At 43.2% G+C, this 20,967-nt stretch overlaps 1 protein-coding gene across 5 annotated transcripts; it reads left to right on the forward strand.

The window, feature by feature from the left end:
• Nucleotides 1-818: 818 nt before the first annotated feature.
• On the forward strand, nt 819-20,605 carry LOC144482034 (peptidyl-prolyl cis-trans isomerase FKBP11-like). 5 transcript variants are annotated; one of them, XM_078201313.1, is made up of 7 exons: nt 850-948; nt 4,035-4,075; nt 13,678-13,740; nt 16,019-16,106; nt 16,388-16,421; nt 18,425-18,495; nt 20,373-20,598. In XM_078201313.1, the coding sequence occupies exons 2-7, from the start codon at nt 4,052-4,054 to the stop codon at nt 20,588-20,590; spliced, it is 498 nt and encodes a 165-aa protein (XP_078057439.1). In that variant the 5' UTR covers nt 850-948; nt 4,035-4,051; the 3' UTR covers nt 20,591-20,598. The 5 variants fall into 5 exon arrangements, with proteins under 5 accessions (XP_078057440.1, XP_078057438.1, XP_078057439.1 ...); XM_078201312.1 differs by lacking the exon at nt 4,035-4,075 and having other exon boundaries at nt 827-922; nt 20,373-20,605; XM_078201315.1 differs by lacking the exon at nt 850-948 and having other exon boundaries at nt 4,048-4,127.
• The last annotated feature ends 362 nt before the right edge of the window (nt 20,606-20,967 follow it).

The following is a 20,967-nucleotide window of genomic DNA, read 5'->3' on the forward strand; positions in this document are numbered from 1 at the left end:
TTCACCTTCAAGAGCAGCAATTTCACAAAGCACCTCCCAATACCATTCCCACCCTGAAAATCCTAGCCTTTTTTTATAGTTTTAGTGGCTTCCCTCCTTTGCTCCCTCCAATAAAGAGAAGAAAGGGCTGTCAGCAGGGAGGGATACACTTGATTGAGTCTGTCAATGAGTGACTCCATAAAATTGCCCATCTGTTGCATTGCTTTCTAGCCCTTCTGCCTTGTTTGAGGTGGATGCTGAGTTTGAAAGTAAGCATTATGAATTGGACACTAAAACCTGGATTTTACATTCAGCATTATTCCAATGTCAACATCAACCCATTTATTTTAAACTAACCAATTGCAGCAATAAAATAATCCCAGACAATTGGGGCAAAGAGTATTTTGTATATTCTCTCCTTTTTCTTACTGATTCCCCCCCCCCCAAGCACGCGCACACACACACACACACACACACACACACTTGTTTAATAAGGTACCTGTTGTGTAATGTTTAATTGGGTGTCAATTTCATTTCAATAGAAAGGTGTCTAAAGCTGCTTACGATGCTTCTACGTGCACCAAATGAAGTGTATGTCTCTCATTGGCATGGTAACTGATGGGCTTGGGAAGGCAGTTCCCTTCATGGTGAGTTCCTCGTTCTTGGGTTGAATGGAAAAAGCTGTGCTTCTTGGCTAATGGCCTCCTGGTGACGAATGGAGGCTTGCAAGAAAGTTAATTCATGTTCTGGGCCAGGAAATTGGTATGAAGAAGAGGCTGAGAGTGGGAGAGATATTAACTGTCTGGTTCACTACTTTTTTATTTGATATTTGTCGTTGACAGTAATAGACAACGTGTGAATGAGGCACCATGCGGAACTAATGCGGATGCTTGCAGAGGATGAATTGCGCGATGCTGTTCTACTCGTCTTCGCCAACAAGCAGGTAAATGAGCCACAATGTGGGAGGTAGTTCACTGCCTCATTAGGGCTATCTTTACTGCTCTCCCTGTCTTCCCAGAAATATTTCCACCCATAATATTCTTTACTTTGGCATCAGGGACACAGCTACCATTTGGGTCTTTCAGTCACGCTTGCAAAAAAAATGGTTTAGTGCTCTGTGTTTCTCACAACTATCATTCTCCTACCCTCATGGCCCACCTGCCTTCCACCATCCAATAACACCTTGTGCCATTGTTGTTCAGAACTATCCTCTCAGTTACGGTCACTCCCCACTTCACAATCTGTATCCATTGGACTTATTTTATATTAGTGATTCCACCAACTCCTGTCTCCCACTGTTGCCCTTGTAGATGGCCCCCACTTTTCTCTCTCTCCATTATTCTTATTTCTAGATCTGATTCTGGCACTGGGTTTCAGTGAGTAGCTCATCAGTGCCAACAGTGGGTAGTGAAGGAATTGTCTGGACTTCACTGCCGCTCAATCATTTATTCAACTCTGTTTAATTCCGAGGAGAGGGGATTACTGCTTTAGTTTGCTTGGTTGGTTCTCGCTGTGCTGTGTGCACTTTAGCACAGCGGGACTGGGGAAGTTAGATAAAGCTAGCCTTGAGGAGCAGCGTTGAGTAAACCGGAAACCTCTTTTTGGGCTCTCGTCGCCACTAATCCCATTCTCTGCTAATCCGGCTCACTTTGCAGATGAGTGACAGGAGTGTTTGAAAGGCTGTGTGCCACACCAAGGGTCTCCTTGGTCAGCTGTTGGGTCCCAGTGGTGCTCATGTCCACTCCTGGTACAAGTAGAGAGAGACTGAGCAGGAGTTTTGGGAGCCATTCTCAGCTCTGGCCTATTCAGGGGAGTCATCACTCATCTGTCTGTCTCCCTCACTTTCAGCCTGTTCACATTGTTCCCTGTACAACCTCTCCACATCACATGTCACAAGTGTTGACCCAGGCAGTAATCACATTAAATCATGAGAGGATTCAGCCATTCTGTCTTTTCAAATGCACAGCAACTGACAGTGGTATGTAAGCAGGGAGAGTGGGGAAACACTGCATTTTTTTTAATCGAGGAAGAAGTGCACAAAAGACTGAAGGCTGGCATAATAGGCAGCAGCAGTCCCTGTGAAGAATTGTCCAGATTCTTCTTGTTACCATAGATGCAGAGCTCACCAACACCCCTCTGACTTTCCTGAGACATTTCCAGTAAGATGCAGATCTCATGTATTCCGATGTTGCTGAAATGTCTTTATTGATTAAAATGGAGCTTGCTTTTCATTTCAGCAGATCTGATTTGTGTTTACTACGAATTACGCAATAAGCCCCAGAAGCAGTTTCCATCTTCAATTTATTTCATTTTGTTGTTCTGAAGTGGAGATTCACATTCCTACATGCTTATTTAGAGACGGCTCTGACAAAGGTTTTTTGGGCAGTGGGAGGGGTGCTTAATGCTTATTTTGTAAACTAGCTACTATGATATTTATAGGAGGAGAAGGGAAGTATTTGTATACAATCTCATTGCTTCCAGTGTTTCTAAGCCCTTCGTACATAGTAAGGTAATTTGGAGTGCAGTCATTATTGTGCAAACAAGCACAGCAGCCGTGTTGCCAACAGCAAAGTGTCTCGGGCACAATGAAAGTGAATAGTTTGCGATGAGGGAGGAATGTGAGTTAAGAGTCCACTCTGCTCATCAGATTTCATTTATAGCACAAGGATGGCCACTGTGACCATTGTCGTTCCATTAATTTGGACTATGCAATCCGAAGTACCATTTCAAAATTTGCAGATGATGCTAGCTGGTGTTATTGGGTTGTGTTACTATGTTGGAGGCACTTATAAATGCAAGTTGTTGAAATAGTTAGTGAAAAATATCTGCAACAAAATAAAACATTAACCTTGCAGAATGGGCGCACAAATGGGTTCCAATATAGATAAGTGTGAGGTGGTGCATCTGGGAGTAAGGAGACCACATACTCCTTTGGAAAAAATTTAATGGGGGTGGCAGCAGACAAAGTGAAGCCCAAAGAGTCTTCGATGGCAGTGCAAGTGAAAGAGGACTGCCTCACTGGCTGCAAAGGCAGAAGCAGGCTGCAGTGGCAAAGTGGGCCCAGTCATTGTGGTTTGACATGTCACCAAAATCTGGCCAACAAGCTGTCCAAATCATGTGGGCAATGATGGTACGCCCTGAAGTCTTCACATTAAACAAAGTCCCTCGCAGGCTTCAACCAGGGAAACTCCAGGAGCAGTGCCTCCACCACATCCGGGTTCAATGGGAGGGTGATCAAACAAGCGCTGGTTTTCTTACTATGCTTACCCCAGTCCAACACCGGCATCTCCACATCATACCTTCTTGAAGCCAGCTCCACAAGCACTCGGGGAAAACTCCTGCAAAATCAACTTTAATAAACTGGATGCTGACAGGATGACCGCAAAGTCATTCCCCCACTCATGTCTTGTTTTCTCACCTTTCAAATGGCCAGTGTTTCAGGGGAAGATAAAGGAAACACTACAAGACATTCTGAAGCACGGCAGCAGTGACATTTAATGACTGGAAGGAGTTTGCTACCAATCATTCAAAACGGCAACAACCTGTCCATGAAGGTGGATCACGCTTTGAGTCCAAACGTCTTAATGATGATGCAGAGCGGCAGCAGAGAAGGAAAGAGAACAAATCCCGCTCTCCGGATCCCACTGCCTCATGGACTGTCCTACCCCATATGCTCAAAAGACCTGCGGGTGGAGAATCGGCCTGTTCAGTCAGATGAAGACCCATGACAGAAACCCATGACCCTGCGTGGACATCATCCTCTAATGGAGGAACAACGGCTGCTGCCGATGACTCCTGTGTCGTGTGGAAGTTTGGATTATTGGGTTGGCCTTTGCTGACCATTTTTCTGTAAATTATTTGGTTCTTCCTTAGTTGCTGCTCCCATCAATCCTTTTGACTCCAATCTCACTATGCTCGTGTTATTTCTTCTGTGCGTCAAAGAAAGCTTCTCACTTTGGAATTTGGTACTGTATAATTGTTATGTTTTGCAATGTATTCTGAATGGTTATGGCAGTATTTCTTTCTTCTATGGGGGTTTGAGAGAAAACTCAAAGCAAGTTACTGATGCATCATGCAACCACCAGGATGGCTGAAGGTGAATGAGATGGATCTCAGTCTGTCTTTATTAAGAAATTCCTAGGTTCCAGGTAGGTTCTGGGAGGGCCGTTAAAATAATTTAAGTTTGGAGAATGGTTCTGAATAATAAAAGTCCTACATTTTAGGCATTATTATTTAAGCAAAAACCTTTTGCCACAAAGTCATGGTCAAAAGGAAAGACTGAAAAAAAAATTGTTCTTTTTGTGACTACCATTCTCAATAAGACTGGAATGAAAGTGAGAATTTTAATCTTGTGCGGCTTGCTTCAGGCCCAGGTGATGCCGGGGACTGTCTGTCCAGGAGGCTGGGCTGAGTTGTCACTAGATGGGACAGAGTGCCCACTAGACTGGTTACAGCATTGCTCCCTCTGCCATCACCCGTTGGAGACTTGTATAGACTTAAACGACAGGAACTAATTTATTTACCTCAAACAAAAGCAGAAAATGCTGGAAAATCTCAGCAGATCTAACAGCACCTGTAAGGAGAGAGAATAGAGCCAACGTTTCAAGTCTGGATGCCATGGGCCCCTTAAGTCTTTTAGCACAGCAACTTAAAGGGACCGACTTGTGTTCGGCCTGCGTGAGAGCTTCTGTGCGGCTATAAAGCTTAAAGGAAACATTGTCCCAATCCTCCAAAGAACAAGTTTCCAACAAGTGTTTATTACTTCTTCTGAAAAAAAGAGCATTAAAAAAGTCACTTCTAATTTTTATGCTTTTCTCAAGGCTTTCAAATAATAATGGGAGATTCGTTTTGGGAGCTGATAGCTCAAGCGATACAAGCGAAATAGAGTAAAAGTTCACAATTCTAACAAACTCTTAACTTTAAATGAATCATCAGAAGGGATGCGCTAATGTTAGAATTGAATACTGGATAGACTGGATTCATTCATTTTCTGGTATTGCTTTTGTTGTAAATGATCCCAGTTAATTTTAGAGTGAATATCATCAGGCACTGAGGATAGCAGATTAAGAAGTGATCCTTGTGGTGGGATGTCGCCACCTCTTGGCATGTTTCTGCCTGGCAAGATTTTATTCACTGACTCAAATAGTTAAGGAAATGGGTATCACAATAGCTCTCATTTAACTGGCAGCCTATTGAAACATGAAGGGATGCTTCGTGTAACTGACAAGTGTCCTCATATATTCACTTAACATCGTTTTCTCTAACTTGCAGGAAATTTTATTTAAGGGATAAACTAGATACATAGATGAGGGAGAAATGAGTACAGGGATATGTTCATAGGATGGGAGGAGGCTTTTGTGGGGCACAAACACCAGCATATTTGTGCGCTGTGAATTGAGATTTGTCTCCTTCAGCACAATCTCACCAACGACTGAATATTACAACATTGTGCCGGTCCACCTCGGTCAGTTACATCCAGTGATATGTCATATTTGAGGGGGATTCACTGTATCACTCTACCCAAAAAAGGGGCCAGTTTGAAGGATGAAATCAACATGACTGATCTATTTCAAAAGCCGCCACCCTTGATTTGATTGAGAAATTTCAGTTAAGCAGTTTGATATGAATCCAGATGGGGATCAGGACATCTTAGTCACTTGACATTGTTTTATTTTAATACCAGCAGCAAAGCTCCCTCTTGCCCCACTAAACGTCTGTTTTGTTGCATGATCACCTTCTGCTATTGAATGTTTCAACAAGTTTACACTTGGTGAAATTATGTCACTGAGGTGCCTGAAATTCGAACAAAAGCACACTCAGAGAAAGTAAATCTCGCTGAGTGCCTGATCTCACTTATTTAGAATTATACTTCACTCACTCCTCCTCAGAGATTGCAAATGAATTACTTGTCTGCTCTGTACTTCAGAAGAACCTCCGAGTCATTACAAAGGTTTGGCAAAAGGCCAAGAAATATGCATGATGGCCTCTAATATTGATCATTCTGTGCTGCAGAAAAGATAAAGTATTTTACCTGAGACATGGGTGAAAAATAATACATTTGACATTATTTTCAATTAAAATAAACAATTTGATTAAGAACATGGGAGAAGTCAGGGATGAGGAGTTCCCACTGAAGCCCATCCCTTTAGTATATTAGTGCTCCCATCAAGGTGTCTGACAGGAGAATGGTTTTTTCTCTTTTTGTATGTCCTGTTCAAGAATGTACAATTTAAATTGAATTTTTAAACAGTTCTTTTGACCATCTGAAATTAGTTTTGAACATCCTAAATCCTCCTGGGACATTTCCTCTTTCTGTACCTCTGACATTAATCCTGGATTAGTTTCTGCTTTTCAATCTGTGAATGTTAAAACCTCCTGCTCTGCCTTGCATTGCTGCCCTCTCACTGAGTGAGAAAGAAAGTTCCTGCAGTATCAGCACATTTTTCTTGATGTGCTGTTTTAAAATGAATAAACTGGAGGTAGAATTCAGTTTAGGATACTTAAATCTGATTTCAATATGAAGTTAAAACTGAAGGATGAAAAAGATTGCATTCTTTTCCTTTTAGTGAAATGTAGCTTTTATTTAAAGAAAGAGTCTAGCCCTTTCACATCAGCTTTGTGGAAGTATCTTTCCATTTGTCACTTACTAAAACTTCAAATTGCTGCATCGGTTTCACAAGACGTTCGTCAGGAAGCATAGGCGTCAACCACAAGAGGAAGCACTGGGTTGGGTTGGGGTGGGGTGCTTTGTGTACAAATTTTAATGGCCAGCTCGAACATCATCTGCACAGCACTATCTATTAAAGACTAGTTTATAGCATGTCTGGAAGGAATGTCCAAAAGGAGAGACCTAAAATATTTGGAGAGGGACAAAAAATAAATTTGGCAGCAGAAGTACATGCACTCGCTGTGATTCTATGCAATAGAACATACTCTTCAGACAATTGGAGATGTAAACAGATTTCGAATATAAAAAAATTGTGATTTACCAGATTTTTATAACATTTTTCAATCCCTTGTTTTAATGGCGGCATTAACTATTTGTTTTAAATGTGCTAAGACTTAAATAGTTAATAACAAGAACAAAGAACAATACAGCACAGGAACAGGCCCTTCGGCCCTCCAAGCCTGCGCCGCTCCTTGGTCCAAACTAGACCATTCTTTTGTATCCCTCCATTCCCACTCCGTTCATGTGGCTATCTAGATAAGTCTTAAACGTTCCCAGTGTGTCCGCCTCCACCACCTTGCCCAGCAGCACATTCCAGGCCCCCACCACCCTCTGAGTAAAATACGTCCTTCTGATATCTGTGTTTAAACCCCACCGCGCCCCCACCTTGAACCTATGACCCCTCGTGAACGTCACCACCGACCTGGGAAAAAGCTTCCCACTGTTCACCCTATCTATGCCTTTCATAATTTTATACACTTCTATTAGGTCACCTCTCATCCTCCGTCTTTCCAGTGAGAACAACCCCAGTTTACCCAATCTCTCCTCATAACTAAGCTCTTCCATACCAGACAACATCCTGGTAAACCTCCTCTGCACTCTCCCTAAAGCCTCCACGTCCTTCTGGTAGTGTGGCGACCAGAACTGGGCACAGTATTCCAAATGCGGCCGAACCAACGTTCTATACAACTGCAACATCAGACCAACTTTTATACTCTATGCCCCGCCCTATAAAGGCAAGCACGCCATATGCCTTATTCACTACCTTCTCCACCTGTGACGTCACCTTCAAGGATCTGTGGACTTGCATACCCAGGTCCCTCTGCGTATCTACACCCTTTATGGTTCTGCCATTTATCGTATAGCTCCCCCCTACGTTAGTTCTACCAAAATGCATCACTTCTCATTGATCTGGATTGAACTCCATCTGCCATTTCTTTGCCCAAATTTCCAGCCTATCTATATCCTTCTGTAGCCTCTGACAATGTTCCTCACTATCTGCAAGTCCAGCCATTTTCGTGTCATCCGCAAACTTACTGATCACCCCAGTTACACCTCCTTCCAGATCGTTTATATAAATCACAAACAGCAGAGGTCCCAATACAGAGCCCTGTGGAACACCACTAGTCACAGGCCTCCAGCCGGAAAAAGACCCTTCCACGACCACCCTCTGTCTTCTGTGACCAAGCCAGTTCTCCACCCATCTAGCCATGAGATCCAACCTTTTGCACCAACCTACCATGAGGGACTTTGTCAAACGCTTTACTAAAGTCCATATAGATGACATCCACGGCCCTTCCCTCGTCAACCATTCCAGTCACTTCTTCAAAAAACTCCACCAGGTTAGTGAGGCATGACCTCCCTCTCACAAAACCATGCTGACTATCGTTAATGAGTTTATTCCTTTCTAAATGCACATACATCCTGTCTCTAAGAATCCTCCAACAACTTCCCTACCATGGACGTCAAGCTCACCGGCCTATAATTTCCCGGGTTATCCTTCCCTCCCCTCCTTAAATAACGGGACCACATTAGCAATCCTCTGGGACCTCACCTGTGTCCAGTGACGAGACAAAGATTTGCTTCAGAGGCCCAGTGATTTCATCTCTCGTCTCCCTGAGCAGCCTTGGATAGATTCCATCAGGCCCTGGGGATTTGTCAGTCTTTATATTCCCTAAAAAACCTAACACTTCCTCCCTTGTAATGGAGATTTTCTCTAACGGGTCAACACTCCCCTCCGAGACACTCCCAGTCAACACATCCCTCTCCTTTGTGAATACCGACGCAAAGTATTCATTTAGGATCTCCCCTACTTCTTTGGGCTCTAAGCATAATTCCCCACTTTTGTCCCTGAGAGGTCCGATTTTTTTCCCTGACAACCCTTTTGTTCCTAGCGTATGAATAAAATGCCTTGGGATTCTCCTTAATCCTGTCTGCCAAGGACATTTCGTGACCCCTTTTTGCCCTTCTAATTCCTCGTTTGAGTTCTTTCCTACTTTCTTTGTATTCCTCCAGAGCTCCCTCCATTTTTAGCTGCCTGGACCTAACGTACGCCTCTCTTTTTGACCAATCCCTCAATTTCCCTGGTCATCCACAGTTCTCGAATCCTACCCTTCCTATCCTTTTTTTACAGGTACATGCCTATCCTGCAGCCCTAACAACTGTTCCTTAAAAGACTCCCACATGCCAGATGTGGATTTACCTTCAAACAGCCTCTCCCAATCAACAGCTGCCAATTTCTGCCTAATCCCACTAAAGTTAGCCTTCCCCCAATCCAACACCTTACCCTTGGGACACCACTCATCCTTTTCCATCACTATCCTAAAGCTAACAGAATTGTGGTCACTATTTGCCACATGTTCCCCTACCGAAACTTTGAAGACCTGACCGGGCTCATTCCCCAGTACCAGGTCCAGTATAGCCCCCTCTCTAGTCGGGCTATCTACATATTGTTCCAAAGAACCTTCCTATACGCATTTTACAAATTCCTCCCCCATTCAGGCTCCCAGCCCTACGCGATTTCCAGTCTATACCAGGGAAATTGAAATCTCCCACGACAACAACCCTATTTTTCCTGCACCTATCCATTGTCTCCTGACATATCCATTCTTCCACTTCCCTTGGGCTGTTGGGGGGCCTGTAGTATACCCCCAACATAGTGACTGCGCCCTTCCTGTTTCTGAGCTCCACCCACAGTGACTCGTTACACGACCCCTCTAAATTGTCCTCCCTCTGCACCGCTGTAATATGCTCTCTAACTAATACTGCTACTCCTCCACCTCTTTTGGCCCCTCCTCTGTCTCGCCTAGAACACTTGTACCCTGGAATATTCAGTTGCCAGTCCTGTCCCTCTTTCAACCAAGTCTCTGTCACCGCAACCACATCCAAATTCCTCGTAAGCATTAAGGCCCTAAGTTCGTCTGTCTTACCTGCTACGCTCTTTGCATTGAAGTAGATGCACTCCAGACCTCCAGGCCCAGTGAGGTCATCCTCCCCCAGAGTGCTCTTCTTCTTTGCCAGCCTTGTCCTGGCCCCAAGCTCGTCCCCAGCCTCTACACTTGTAGACATAATGTTTTGATCCCCACCCCCCCTGCTGTCAACTGACCATCAAAAGAAATTGCCTGCTTGTTTGACCTAGAGTAATTTCAAGACCATAATGAGCCAGGACTACATTGCATTATTTGGAGTGCATTTAAAAAATTACTTCTTGAAATTCTGAACATAATACCATCAGAATCAATTTTGAAAAACTCTACTCAGTAACTTGCTAGCTTAGTAACTTTGCAGCTTTGATGATTGTGAAAGCAATATGTCCATTTGAGAGTTATAAAGTGCATTGCTTAAGTCTCTTTTCAGTATCTTCTGGTCTCTTTTTCTCTTGATGTATTTGATGATGTGAGATATGTATTGTATTCCCTTGTTTCTTCTGTCCTAAAGGTCAAGTGGCAAGTTTTTGTTGAGTTTGTAACTTGTGAATATCTTTTTAAATTCCAGTACTGTGTGTATAGCTTGCAATTCTATGTATTGTATTCGTCAATGCTGTATTGTTTTTTTGAACTAATTCTGGAATTCAAATCAAACAGCTACGTCAGATTAGATTACAAAATTAGATCAAGGTGTGAGTGCCACAGTAGGTTACAATACTGTCCTTTTAACCTGGGCACCTAACTCAGATTGACCCTAGACTGGTGGGATGAAACTCTTACTCTTTCCTCCTCCCCCCCCCCCCCCCAAAAAAAAAAGAATGGCAGGGACTAAGTGGTGCCCACCAAGCTTGCTTCATCTAGTTGACAGTGCAACCTTGCACACTACTTGCCCACTCCCTGTCCATACTAACTCCTGAAAGAAGCAAAGCAAACTGGGGTCAATTCAAGAAAGGTTCTGGGACCTGAGGGTAAGCAAACAAGTTCCCATACATAAAAGCAAAATACTGCGGATGCTGGAATCTGAAACAAAAATGGAAAATGTTGGAAAATCTCAACAGGTCTGACAGCATTTGTGAAGAGAGAATAGAGCCAACGTTTCGAGTCTACATAACCCTTCGTCAGAGCTGAAGACAAAATAGAGGGGGGGGAGGGGCTTGTGTAATTGACCAAGATGTTATAGACAAAAGGATTGTAAATCGTGGTGAAAAAGGCTGGGAATGATGCTAAGAGTCCATTAAATGATCGGAATATGTAAATGGCAGAACAAAGAACAACGTGAAGCATATGGCAGATGGCCCTAGTGGGGGGAGGGCAGGAGGGAAGCAAGATTTAGAAGTGGACAAATGAAACAATGGAAGAAATTAAAAATAAGAATATAAAGTAATAAAAGTGGATAAATAGGATAGATAAAATGGAGGTGGAGGAAAGAGTTCATACTCTTGAAATTGTTGAACTTGGTGTTCAGTCCAGGAGGCTGTAAAGTGCCGAATTGGAAGATACGACGCTGTTCCTCCAGTTTGCATTGGGCTTCACTGGAACGTTGCAACAGGCCAAGGACAGACATGGATAAGAGTAGGATGGTGTGTTGAAATGGCAAGCGACAGGAAGGTCTGGCTCCTGCTTGTGGATGGACCAAAAGTGGTCACCCAGTCTGCGTTTGGTCTCTACAATGCAGAGTAGACCGCATTGGGAGCAGCGAATGCAAGTTCCCATAGATCACAGTTCCAAAAGGTGGGATTTTGCAGCCTCGCTCGTCCTGAAACTGTAAAATCCCACCTGAGGTCAACAGACCTTCCCATGCTCCGGCCCTCTCCCGCTCTGATTCCCGTGGCGAGCAGGGTGGTAAAATTCCAGCCAGAATGTTAACTCTGTTTCTCTCCACCGATGCTGCCCGACCTGCTGAGTTTTTCCAGCATTTTTTGTTTTCATCCCGGAGATTGTAGTAGCCCTGACTCATTGCAACTAATGGCAATTTAGCAATAATAACAAATTTGCATTAAGTGGAACAACACACAGCTATTGTTAACGATATTGCTCAAACACTAGAGTTTATTTCAAAGCTATTTGATTACATTCAAAAGCACCTCACTTAACATTTTATCATAAGGCCACATTGAGAATGTTGGTACAAATGTGAGGTTTTATAAGATGGTTATGTTTTAAACTCTCCTTTTAATTCAAGGTAAAATGTTCTGGCTGGAAACGAGCACTTGTGTCCTAATTGCTATGGGGTAAGCCAGTCCAGGTCATGCCCTATTGAAAGCAAGGTGCCAATTTGTAACACCCACAACAGAAAAGGACTTTACTGCTGCCAGACTTACTAGATGAACTATAAAATCCCACCCGAGGTCAATGGCCCTTCCCATGGTCTGCACTTCGCCTGCTCCAATTCTCATGGCAGGCGGGGTGGTAAACTTCCAGCCACTGACTCAGACTGGACAGAGAGAGGAGCAAACACTTGTTAGCCACCAGGCAGGATGCTGATGGGAGCTCATTCTTTGGTCAGGGAGCCGGGACCTGTGTGAAGGACCTCTGATGATTTGACCTGATGTAGCTGGGAGAAGGAGTAATTGGAATGGGTCTTGCTGTTACAAGTCACTTTGGGGATTCTCAGAAGACTAAGGGAAATTACTTTGAATGGACACTAGATGTTGCAGCTCAGCGAAACCGAGAGAAACAAGCCTGTTCGGAGATGGGAGTAACTGAACTTGATCCTGTGAAGACTAAAAATTTGCAGGGTGTGGTGTAATGTATAAACGTGGTTTGGGGTTTTCAGTTGTGTTAGGAAGTAAAGGGGGAATATCTTCTGTAGTTTATTAATGTTAGTTTGTACAGTAAATGTCTTAAAATCTTAAGTGATTCTTTGAGTCAGTCACTGGGAATAAAATTATCTGTATGGGGAACAACATCTTGTGTTGTTTTGAGGACCTTATTGTCAAAAGGAATGAAGGGGTTCCGAGAGTAATGGATTTTTACAAGTGTAAATAAGGAGAAATTGTTTCCACTGGCAGAAGGGTCAGTAATCGGAGGACGCCAATTTCGGGCAAAGGGTATTTTGAAGTATTATAATGTGGGAAATGGGGCAGCCAATTGGCACACAGCAAGCTCCCACAAACAGCAATGTGATACTGACCAGATCTGTTTTTAGTGATGTTGGTTGGGAGATAAATGTTGACAAAGGGGGAGAACTCCCCTGTTGGTCTGATAGGGCTACAGTCCTCGAGAACAGACAGGGACAGTTCCCTTGGAACGACGGCAGTGTCGCACTCCCTGTGCACTGTAGCCTTGTGCTCAGAAGCAGGGCTTGAACCCACATCTGACCAACTGAGTCATGGCTGTCACAAGAAGTGTAGAAATACGTTGGACGGATGAGTGAGGGAAGTTTGCGTTTCTTAGCTGGACGTTGCAGCAGTTTGCAGGACCTGAGGTGCAGGAAAAATAACATTCACCAGTGGAGCTGGGCGGTGCTTACTGCTCAAAAGAGGGAGACAAAGACTGCCGGGATAGTGGAAGACTAAAATTTGCTTCCAAGGCTATTGAAGGGTTAGGTAGTGATCCAGGTGTGTGTTGACTGTTCACTTAATCGGTCTGCTGGTCAGAATGAGCAGAGTTGTGCTCCTTTTTCTGATTATTGTCTCATTGAACGGAATCTCCAGCCAGGATGAAAACGGGCAAGAAGTTAAAGTGGAAGTCTTGGTGAGATTTCGTTTAAAACCGCCTTTCCTGGATAGCCTTTCACTATAACATTAAACGTTCACAACTATAAAAGAAGCACAGCGCCTGGCTGTATTTCCTTCTGATTCCCAAGTGCTTTATCTTTAACAGCTGAAACCAGAAGGCTGTCCCGAGCTGTCGACAGTTGGAGATACTCTTCACATCCACTACACTGTAAGAAAATAAAGTTTTATTTTTCTAGGTGGTCGTGTCGGCTGTAAATTCGAAGCGTTGTGAGATTTGTACAGTATTTAAAAGAAGAAACTTGGCAATTGTTGCATGGCTGGAGGCTGTTGGGGGGGGGGGGGGGTCTGATTGCAATAACACGTCAGCATTAATGTTCCTTAACCCACCAGATATTCCCCCCGCCCCCCGGTCAGTTTCCAGGGAAAGTATTAAGAGGAGATGCATTTCCACTCGGAAATTAACGGTAAATCAGGCAGATTGAGGGAATGTCGGAGTAGGACAAGTTTGTAACCTGGTGATCAGAGGAAGTGACAAATGGACACGTCAGTGTGTGAAACTCGCACATGTAATCCCCCGACCCCTTTAGCCCTGGGTTGCACCTTGAATGAATCTAGACCCGGCAGCTAAATGCAATATCCCATCCACATTTAGTGGAAGCAAATTAGCATTTACATTTAGGAAGTTGGTAGCTTAATTTGTTTTTCTTTGTAAATTTTTTGCCTTTTAATTCTGAAACTCATAGCTAACTCGCTGCTTTTGCAGCACCCAAATAAATTTTATCTGGGATTATATGAAGGGCCTGGGTTCGGAAAGTCCACGCAAAGTGGCCAAATGCTGTCTCAAACTAGGAAGGGCGGTGAACCAGAGGAGGCAACTCCGAAATTGCAGTGGGTTGGGTAAAATAAAAATGCAGGCAGCTTGATTTAATTATAGACAAGTGCCTATAGGATGGAAAATAACCAAGACGTGTACTCGGCAAATGATGTAGAAGTAGCAAAGCTTAAGTTTAAGACCTGGGGAGCTTAGACTCTGTATTCAAAATATTCATGATGTGGAGATGCCGGCGTTGGACTGGGGTAAACACAGTAAGAAGTTTAACAACACCAGGTTAAAGTCCAACAGGTTTATTTGGCCAAATAAACCTGTTGGACTTTAACCTGGTGTTGTTAAACTTCTTACTGTGTTCAAAATATTCAACCAGTGCAGATTTTCGCTATTCTTAGGATGTGGGCATTGCTGGCAATACCACCATTTGTTGCCTATCCTAAATTTCCCTTGAGAAGGCGGTGGTTAACCGTCTTAAGCCGCTGCAGTCCATGTGATGTAGGTAGACCCACAGTGCTGTTGGGGAGTTCCAGGATTTTTGACCCAGCCCAGTGAAGGAACAATGATATATTTTCAAATCAGGATGTGAGAATTGGAGGAAAACTTCCAGATGGTGGTGTTCCTATGTATTGCTGCTCTTGTCCTTCTAGATGGTAGAGGTTGTGGGTTTGGAAGATGAGGCCGAAGGAACCTTGGTGAGTTACTACAGTTCATCTTGTAGATGGTAAACACTGCTGCCACTGTGTTGGTGGTAGAGGAACTTACTACAGTGCATCCTGTCGATGGTGCACACTGCTGCCACTGTATGTTGCTGGTGGAAGGAGTGAATGTTTACAGGTAGTTATCAAGGAAGCCAATAGGATGTCGAGCTACATTACAACAGTGACTGCACTTTACAGCTAATAAATAATTATTTAAAGTGCTTTGGAATATCCAGAGGTTGTGAATAAGCAGAAATGACTCATAAATATTCACTTGAGCCTGAAATCCTTGCACGCAGTTACACTCAGCTGTGCCACACCAAACTGCAAATGTAGCTCACAGCCCTGTGAATGGTTACAGGGATTGCCTGCCACATTCAGTATGTGCGTCATAGTACTCGTGGATATCAGTCATTTCTTATCTGTTTATCTTTTGTTGGATATTTAATGTCACTTTAAATGTCATTTATCAATTCCATTATTACTGACTGGTATAAAATCAGTGGTCTATTCTAGTAATATTCTAAATAAGCTATGCGTTACAGGGAATACTTACAACTGATTTCTTTTGGCGTGTTGACTGATTAGATTGGGGGCTCTGTTGAAGATCATAGTGTATTGGGCAATTTAAAATGTTGGGAGGTTACCCAGTGTAGCAGCGAAAGATAACTCCATGTGGGATACTGTAATAATGGAGGGTATTAATTGAAGGACTACTGAAAGTCTGAGTTGCTATGGATGTAAACACTGGAGAGTTGATGTACTTCCCTTTAAAAACAGAAAATGCTGGAAAATCTCAGCAGGTCTGACAGCATCTGTGGAGAGAGAATCGAGCCAACGTTTTGAGTCTAGATGACCCTTCATTTGAGATTTTCCAGCATTTTCTGTTTTTGTTTCAGATCCCACCATCCGCAGTATTTTGCTTTTATTTTATTTTCTTCCCTTACTGTGTTTCTCAGGGCAAGCTGGAAGATGGGACCTTGTTTGATAATTCCTTAATTCGAGATCCTCTGGTGGTAGAACTGGGCAAAAAGCAGGTTATTCCAGGTAAAACGTGACGTAGTCTGTCGGAATGAAACTATGCTGAAGAAATGCATCCTACATCCAGTTACAAAGATTGATCCAAGAATGAGTCTTGTCCTCGTTTCATACTATAAATTTTGACTCTCGCTAAAGTAAAAATGTTGACTTCATTCCATATACAAAAATCTTAATTGAGATTAAGAGCCACATTTTGATTCAGGTATTTTCATACCATTGGAAATCTGAGACTATTAGTGCAGATGTGTTGAAAAAGAATTTGAATCCGACTTTATTTCTATTGTCAGGTTTGGAACAGGGTCTCCTTGATATGTGTGTTGGGTAAGTCAAGTGACTGAAATGCAGTGATGTGAATTGGTTTTAAGTTCTACAGTGTCACTAATATTCTGTCTCAGGTTAAGATTCTCCCCCTCCCGCTGTCCCCTCAAGTCCTTTTTTCTGGACTATGGTCCAATTGGCACCAGCAATCCTCCAGTTGTCAACTCGAATGCCCATTTCTTCATGTGATCCTGGGCAGTTAGTGTCTGGGACTAGGTCCACCTTCAATTTTGTGGATGGCGTTGCAGTCAAACTCAATTTTGTTTTTGCCCAACCCCCCAACATACTCACTAAACAGAGGTCTCTGGAAAGAGAGCGAGAGAAGGAAACCGAGCTGATTCGTTTTTACCCCTCCACTACAAAAAAAATGTAAAAAGAAAACTGCCATAGCAGCATCTTGTAGTAATTACACATCAGTGATCTTCAATGAGTTTAATTATCGTAAAATATATATTACAGGTTCAAAACACCTGAAGTGTTGATATCTACAGCTGGCAAAAGGATGTTTGCTATACAACTGTCCAAACCATAAGATCTTTGTGTGACGATTTTATTTCATTTATAGTTGTAGGCAGTTTCTTTCCTATGCTGAAGCTGTTGACTCCTTGGTAGAGTTCAGTTCAGTTCCATGGGCATTAGCCACCGCCTCGTGCATCCTCCATGTGTGAACCTCGATAGTGAGAAGCAGCAGGTACTCTAACCGAATACCGTCATCCAGCATTTCCCCTTCATAGCCTAAAGCATGCTGAGAGTCCCATTCAGCACAGACCAGGGACCTTTGCACATTGATAGTAAGCCAACTTTACCAACGTGTTCTGAGTAGTTGTAAAAGAACCTATTAATCTTGTGCCCATTCAATATACCATAGTATAACAAGGAGGCGATGGTATTATTGCTAGACTGTTAATCCAGAAACACACTAATGTTCTGGGGACCCAGGTTCAAATCCCACCATGGCAGATCTGGAATTAAGAACCTACTGACGACCATGAAACCATTGTCGGAAAAACCCATCTGGTTCACTAATGTCCTTTAGGGGAGGAAATCTACCATTCTTACCTGGTCTGGTCTACATGTGACCCCAGAGCCACAGCAATGTGGTTGACTCAACTACCCTCTGAAATGGCCATTCAGTGATGCCCATGTCCCATGAATGAATAAAAAGAAATTGCAGCTTACAAGTCAACCTGGCGTATAAGATGACACTAAAATGCACATCTAGGTCTATACTCAGCATACAAGTCAACTCTTTCCTCTTTCTCTCTCTCCCCTCCCCCCCCAAAATTGTTGGCTAATAACTGCATGTTCAGGGCTATACTGGCATTAGGGGTTGGCCTCTCAATTTTTCAGCTCAAAGATGTTCTGAGTTATACCCTTATAAGTGGGTGCATGGGATCAAGCAGCACACAGGCCACGTTGCTGAGGTGACGTGCAGGAATAAGACACACCCACACACAGCAGACTGCACATGGTGACCGATGGACAGAAATGTTTTCACATTTCAAAATGAGGACCGCCTAACACCAACACGGGCAGTTCATATTTCAAACTCAGCCTATAAAGTCCACCCCTGTTTTTGGAAGGATTTAGAACCATAGAAAATTACAGCTCAGAAACAGGCCTTTTGGCCCTTCTTGTCTGTGCCGAACCATTTTTTGCCTAGTCCCACTGACCTGCACTTGGACCATATCCCTCCACACCCCTCTCATCCATGAACCCGTCCAAGTTTTTCTTAAATGTTAAAAGTGACCCCGCATTTACCACTTTATCCGGCAGCTCATTCCACACTCCCACCACTCTGCGTGAAGAAGCCCCCCCTAATATTCCCTTTAAACTTTTCTCCTTTCACCCTTGGTGAAAGAAGAAAAGGCCAATGTACCATTTCTTGAAGCTTCAAAGGTCGACACATATGCTTTGATGTAGGTGCTAACTAGAGCTTGATGACTGAATCATTTTGCCCCCCCCATCACATTTTTACAGAGAATGATATATATTTTTATTTACAGAGAGAAGAGGAAGTTAACAGTTCCGTCTAGCCTTGCATATGGGAAACGTGGCTTCCCACCCTCCATTCCAGGCATGTATTATGTTTTTTTCCTTTTGGGCGAGGGAAAAGGTGGATTCTAAATCTGTTCCTCACAGTTTCCTTCACCCAGTAGGGCAGAAATGGCAATCTTGCCTCTTGGATTTGCACCCTCATCCCCTCCAAGCCACTCACCGTCCTGACTTGGAAATATATCGCCGGTCTTTTGCAGTCGCTGGGTCAAAATCCTGGAATTCCCTCCCCAACGGCATTGTGGATCAACCCACAGATCATGGACTGCAGCGATTCAAGAAGGCAGCTCACCACCACCTTCAAGGGCAACTAAGGATGGATAATAAATGCTGGCCAGCCAGCAACACCCCTGTCCCATGAATAAAAAGAAAATCCTCCAACACTAGAATCAGAGCAGACAGACTGACCAGTTTCTTTTCCTTGCTTCAATTGCCCGTTTTCCTCAATCTTGGATTAGCTTTGTTCATTGCAATGAGTTTAACTCTGGCCATCGGTCCTGATTTGCAGCGAGTCAGACAAACTCTCCTCAAATTGTGATGTTCTCTTTCCCCACCAATCTCAGCTGCACACTTAAATCAAAGTTTAAAATAGTTTTAAAAAGAAAATTGGTACTTCAGGATTTTGCAGCAATCTCAATCAACAATTTTGCATTCATATAGTGCCTTTAGTGGAGGTCTTGTGGCACAGTGGGTAGTGTCCCTGCTTTTAAGCCAGAAGCTCTTGTTTAAGTCCCATGGAAGATGCGTTCTTAACGCGACCAAGCAAGCATTGACTTGTAATTCCCTCCACCAAACACCAATAGCAGGTGGTAAGAGCAGTAGAGATTCCTGATCAGGCATATGATTGAAAGAAATTGGAGCCTCTACGACCTATAGCATATATGTAAACGTGTGTTGCTGCAGCAACTCTGTCTCCTTTGGGGGCTGCTTGGGTCAGTTGGCTAGAAGGCCTGCATGGATCAGATGGTGTCAACAGCATGGGGTTTGATCTCCGTTCCAGCTGGTGTGGATTCAGGACCTGCCTCCTTACTCTACCCGTAGTGAAGGTTGTGGCGCTGTGGGTCAGACCTGCTTTTGGGCAAAGAACTCAAGCTAGTGCTTTTAATAGAAATGATTATAATTGTCCTTGGAAGAAATACTGCTAGTCTACAGCCTTCATAATTGTGTCTAGTTATATCCTTAACTCAAGAAAACAAAGGTTTGTTAAACTATTTTGAGAAACAATGCTGACAGTTGAAACGAGAAAAAGGTTAGGCAAAAAATGTAGAAACAAGTTCAATATTGGATAAGGGTAAAGGAGGAAGATGTGATTAAGTGACAACAGGATTGGGTTTAATAACCTGTACACTGAGGGGAGGCTGAACAGGTTAGGAGACTATCAGAAGAGTTTTGCTATCAAGTGAGGAGATGGGGAGAAGAGACAGTGGTGTCGGATGTCATTCTGGAACGTAGCAGCAGCTTTCCATGGAACAATCAGTAGCTTGAAAAAGAGCCTAAATTCAGAACCTGTAAAACTGCAAGCTATTTCTGGTGCCTCTGCCCAAGAACATGGACAGGTGCTAGAAGAGACTCAAAGGCTCTGGGCTTTTGCTTTACACAGTTAAACATTGGTGACAGGGTAAGTAGTGTTGGGGGAATTGTGTTTGGCTTAACAGAGAAAGAGATAAGCTTCTTGGAGACGTAGGAGTTTCACTTGAGGTCAAAGAAGGGCCAGATGAGTACAACACCCCATGATCAAGCTAATGAACAAACTGCCCAAGCTTTACTCTTTACATTTATGATGATAAAATACATAAGTGAAATTCAAAGTGGTTCTATGTTACTGCCTGTGGTTCAAGTGCTGCCATATCCAAAATGTGACTGAAGACTGAGTTTTAAAGTTTACTTTCTGTATTGCAGGAGACTCTGTCTTGTTGTTTGAGACAGAGTTGGTGACTCTAGTGAAATCGACATATTGGAAGAAAATGATGGACAATGTGATCCCAATTGCCAGCCTCCTACTGGTCCCTGGACTTCTGTGTCTAATAGGCTATTACCTCTACCTAAAAGCAAATGTGCCAAAAATCTCCAAACGGAAATTCAAAGAGGAGAAAAAGAGCAGGGCAAAAAATAAATAAATTTTCTACAAAGCTGCTTAATTTTGTGTAGTTTTCTTTTGTAAACATGGAGAGTTAGTTTGATTTCTTCTGCATAATGGCATCTGTGAATAATCACTTGGTTACAGATCATTACTGCTTTCAAGTAATTCTTCACCGGTTCAGCTTTGGGTCAGACTCCAGCATGTTGCTTTAATTGATTGTTACATGTTCAAGCAGCAGGGCAAAGGTGAAAGAGAAGCAATACGAACATTAAGTAGCTGTGCTAATCAGCACAATAGTAAGCAAAACATCTATCTCATTACACTTCTGCCAGTATTGAGGGTGTATTCCTCGCTTGCATGCTGGTCCTGACCAGGTCTCGATTATATAAGATTGTTATTGTAAAACATGCCTTT

Source organism: Mustelus asterias, chromosome X (genome assembly GCF_964213995.1).
Source record: "Mustelus asterias chromosome X, sMusAst1.hap1.1, whole genome shotgun sequence".
Classification (NCBI taxonomy): domain Eukaryota; kingdom Metazoa; phylum Chordata; class Chondrichthyes; order Carcharhiniformes; family Triakidae; genus Mustelus; species Mustelus asterias.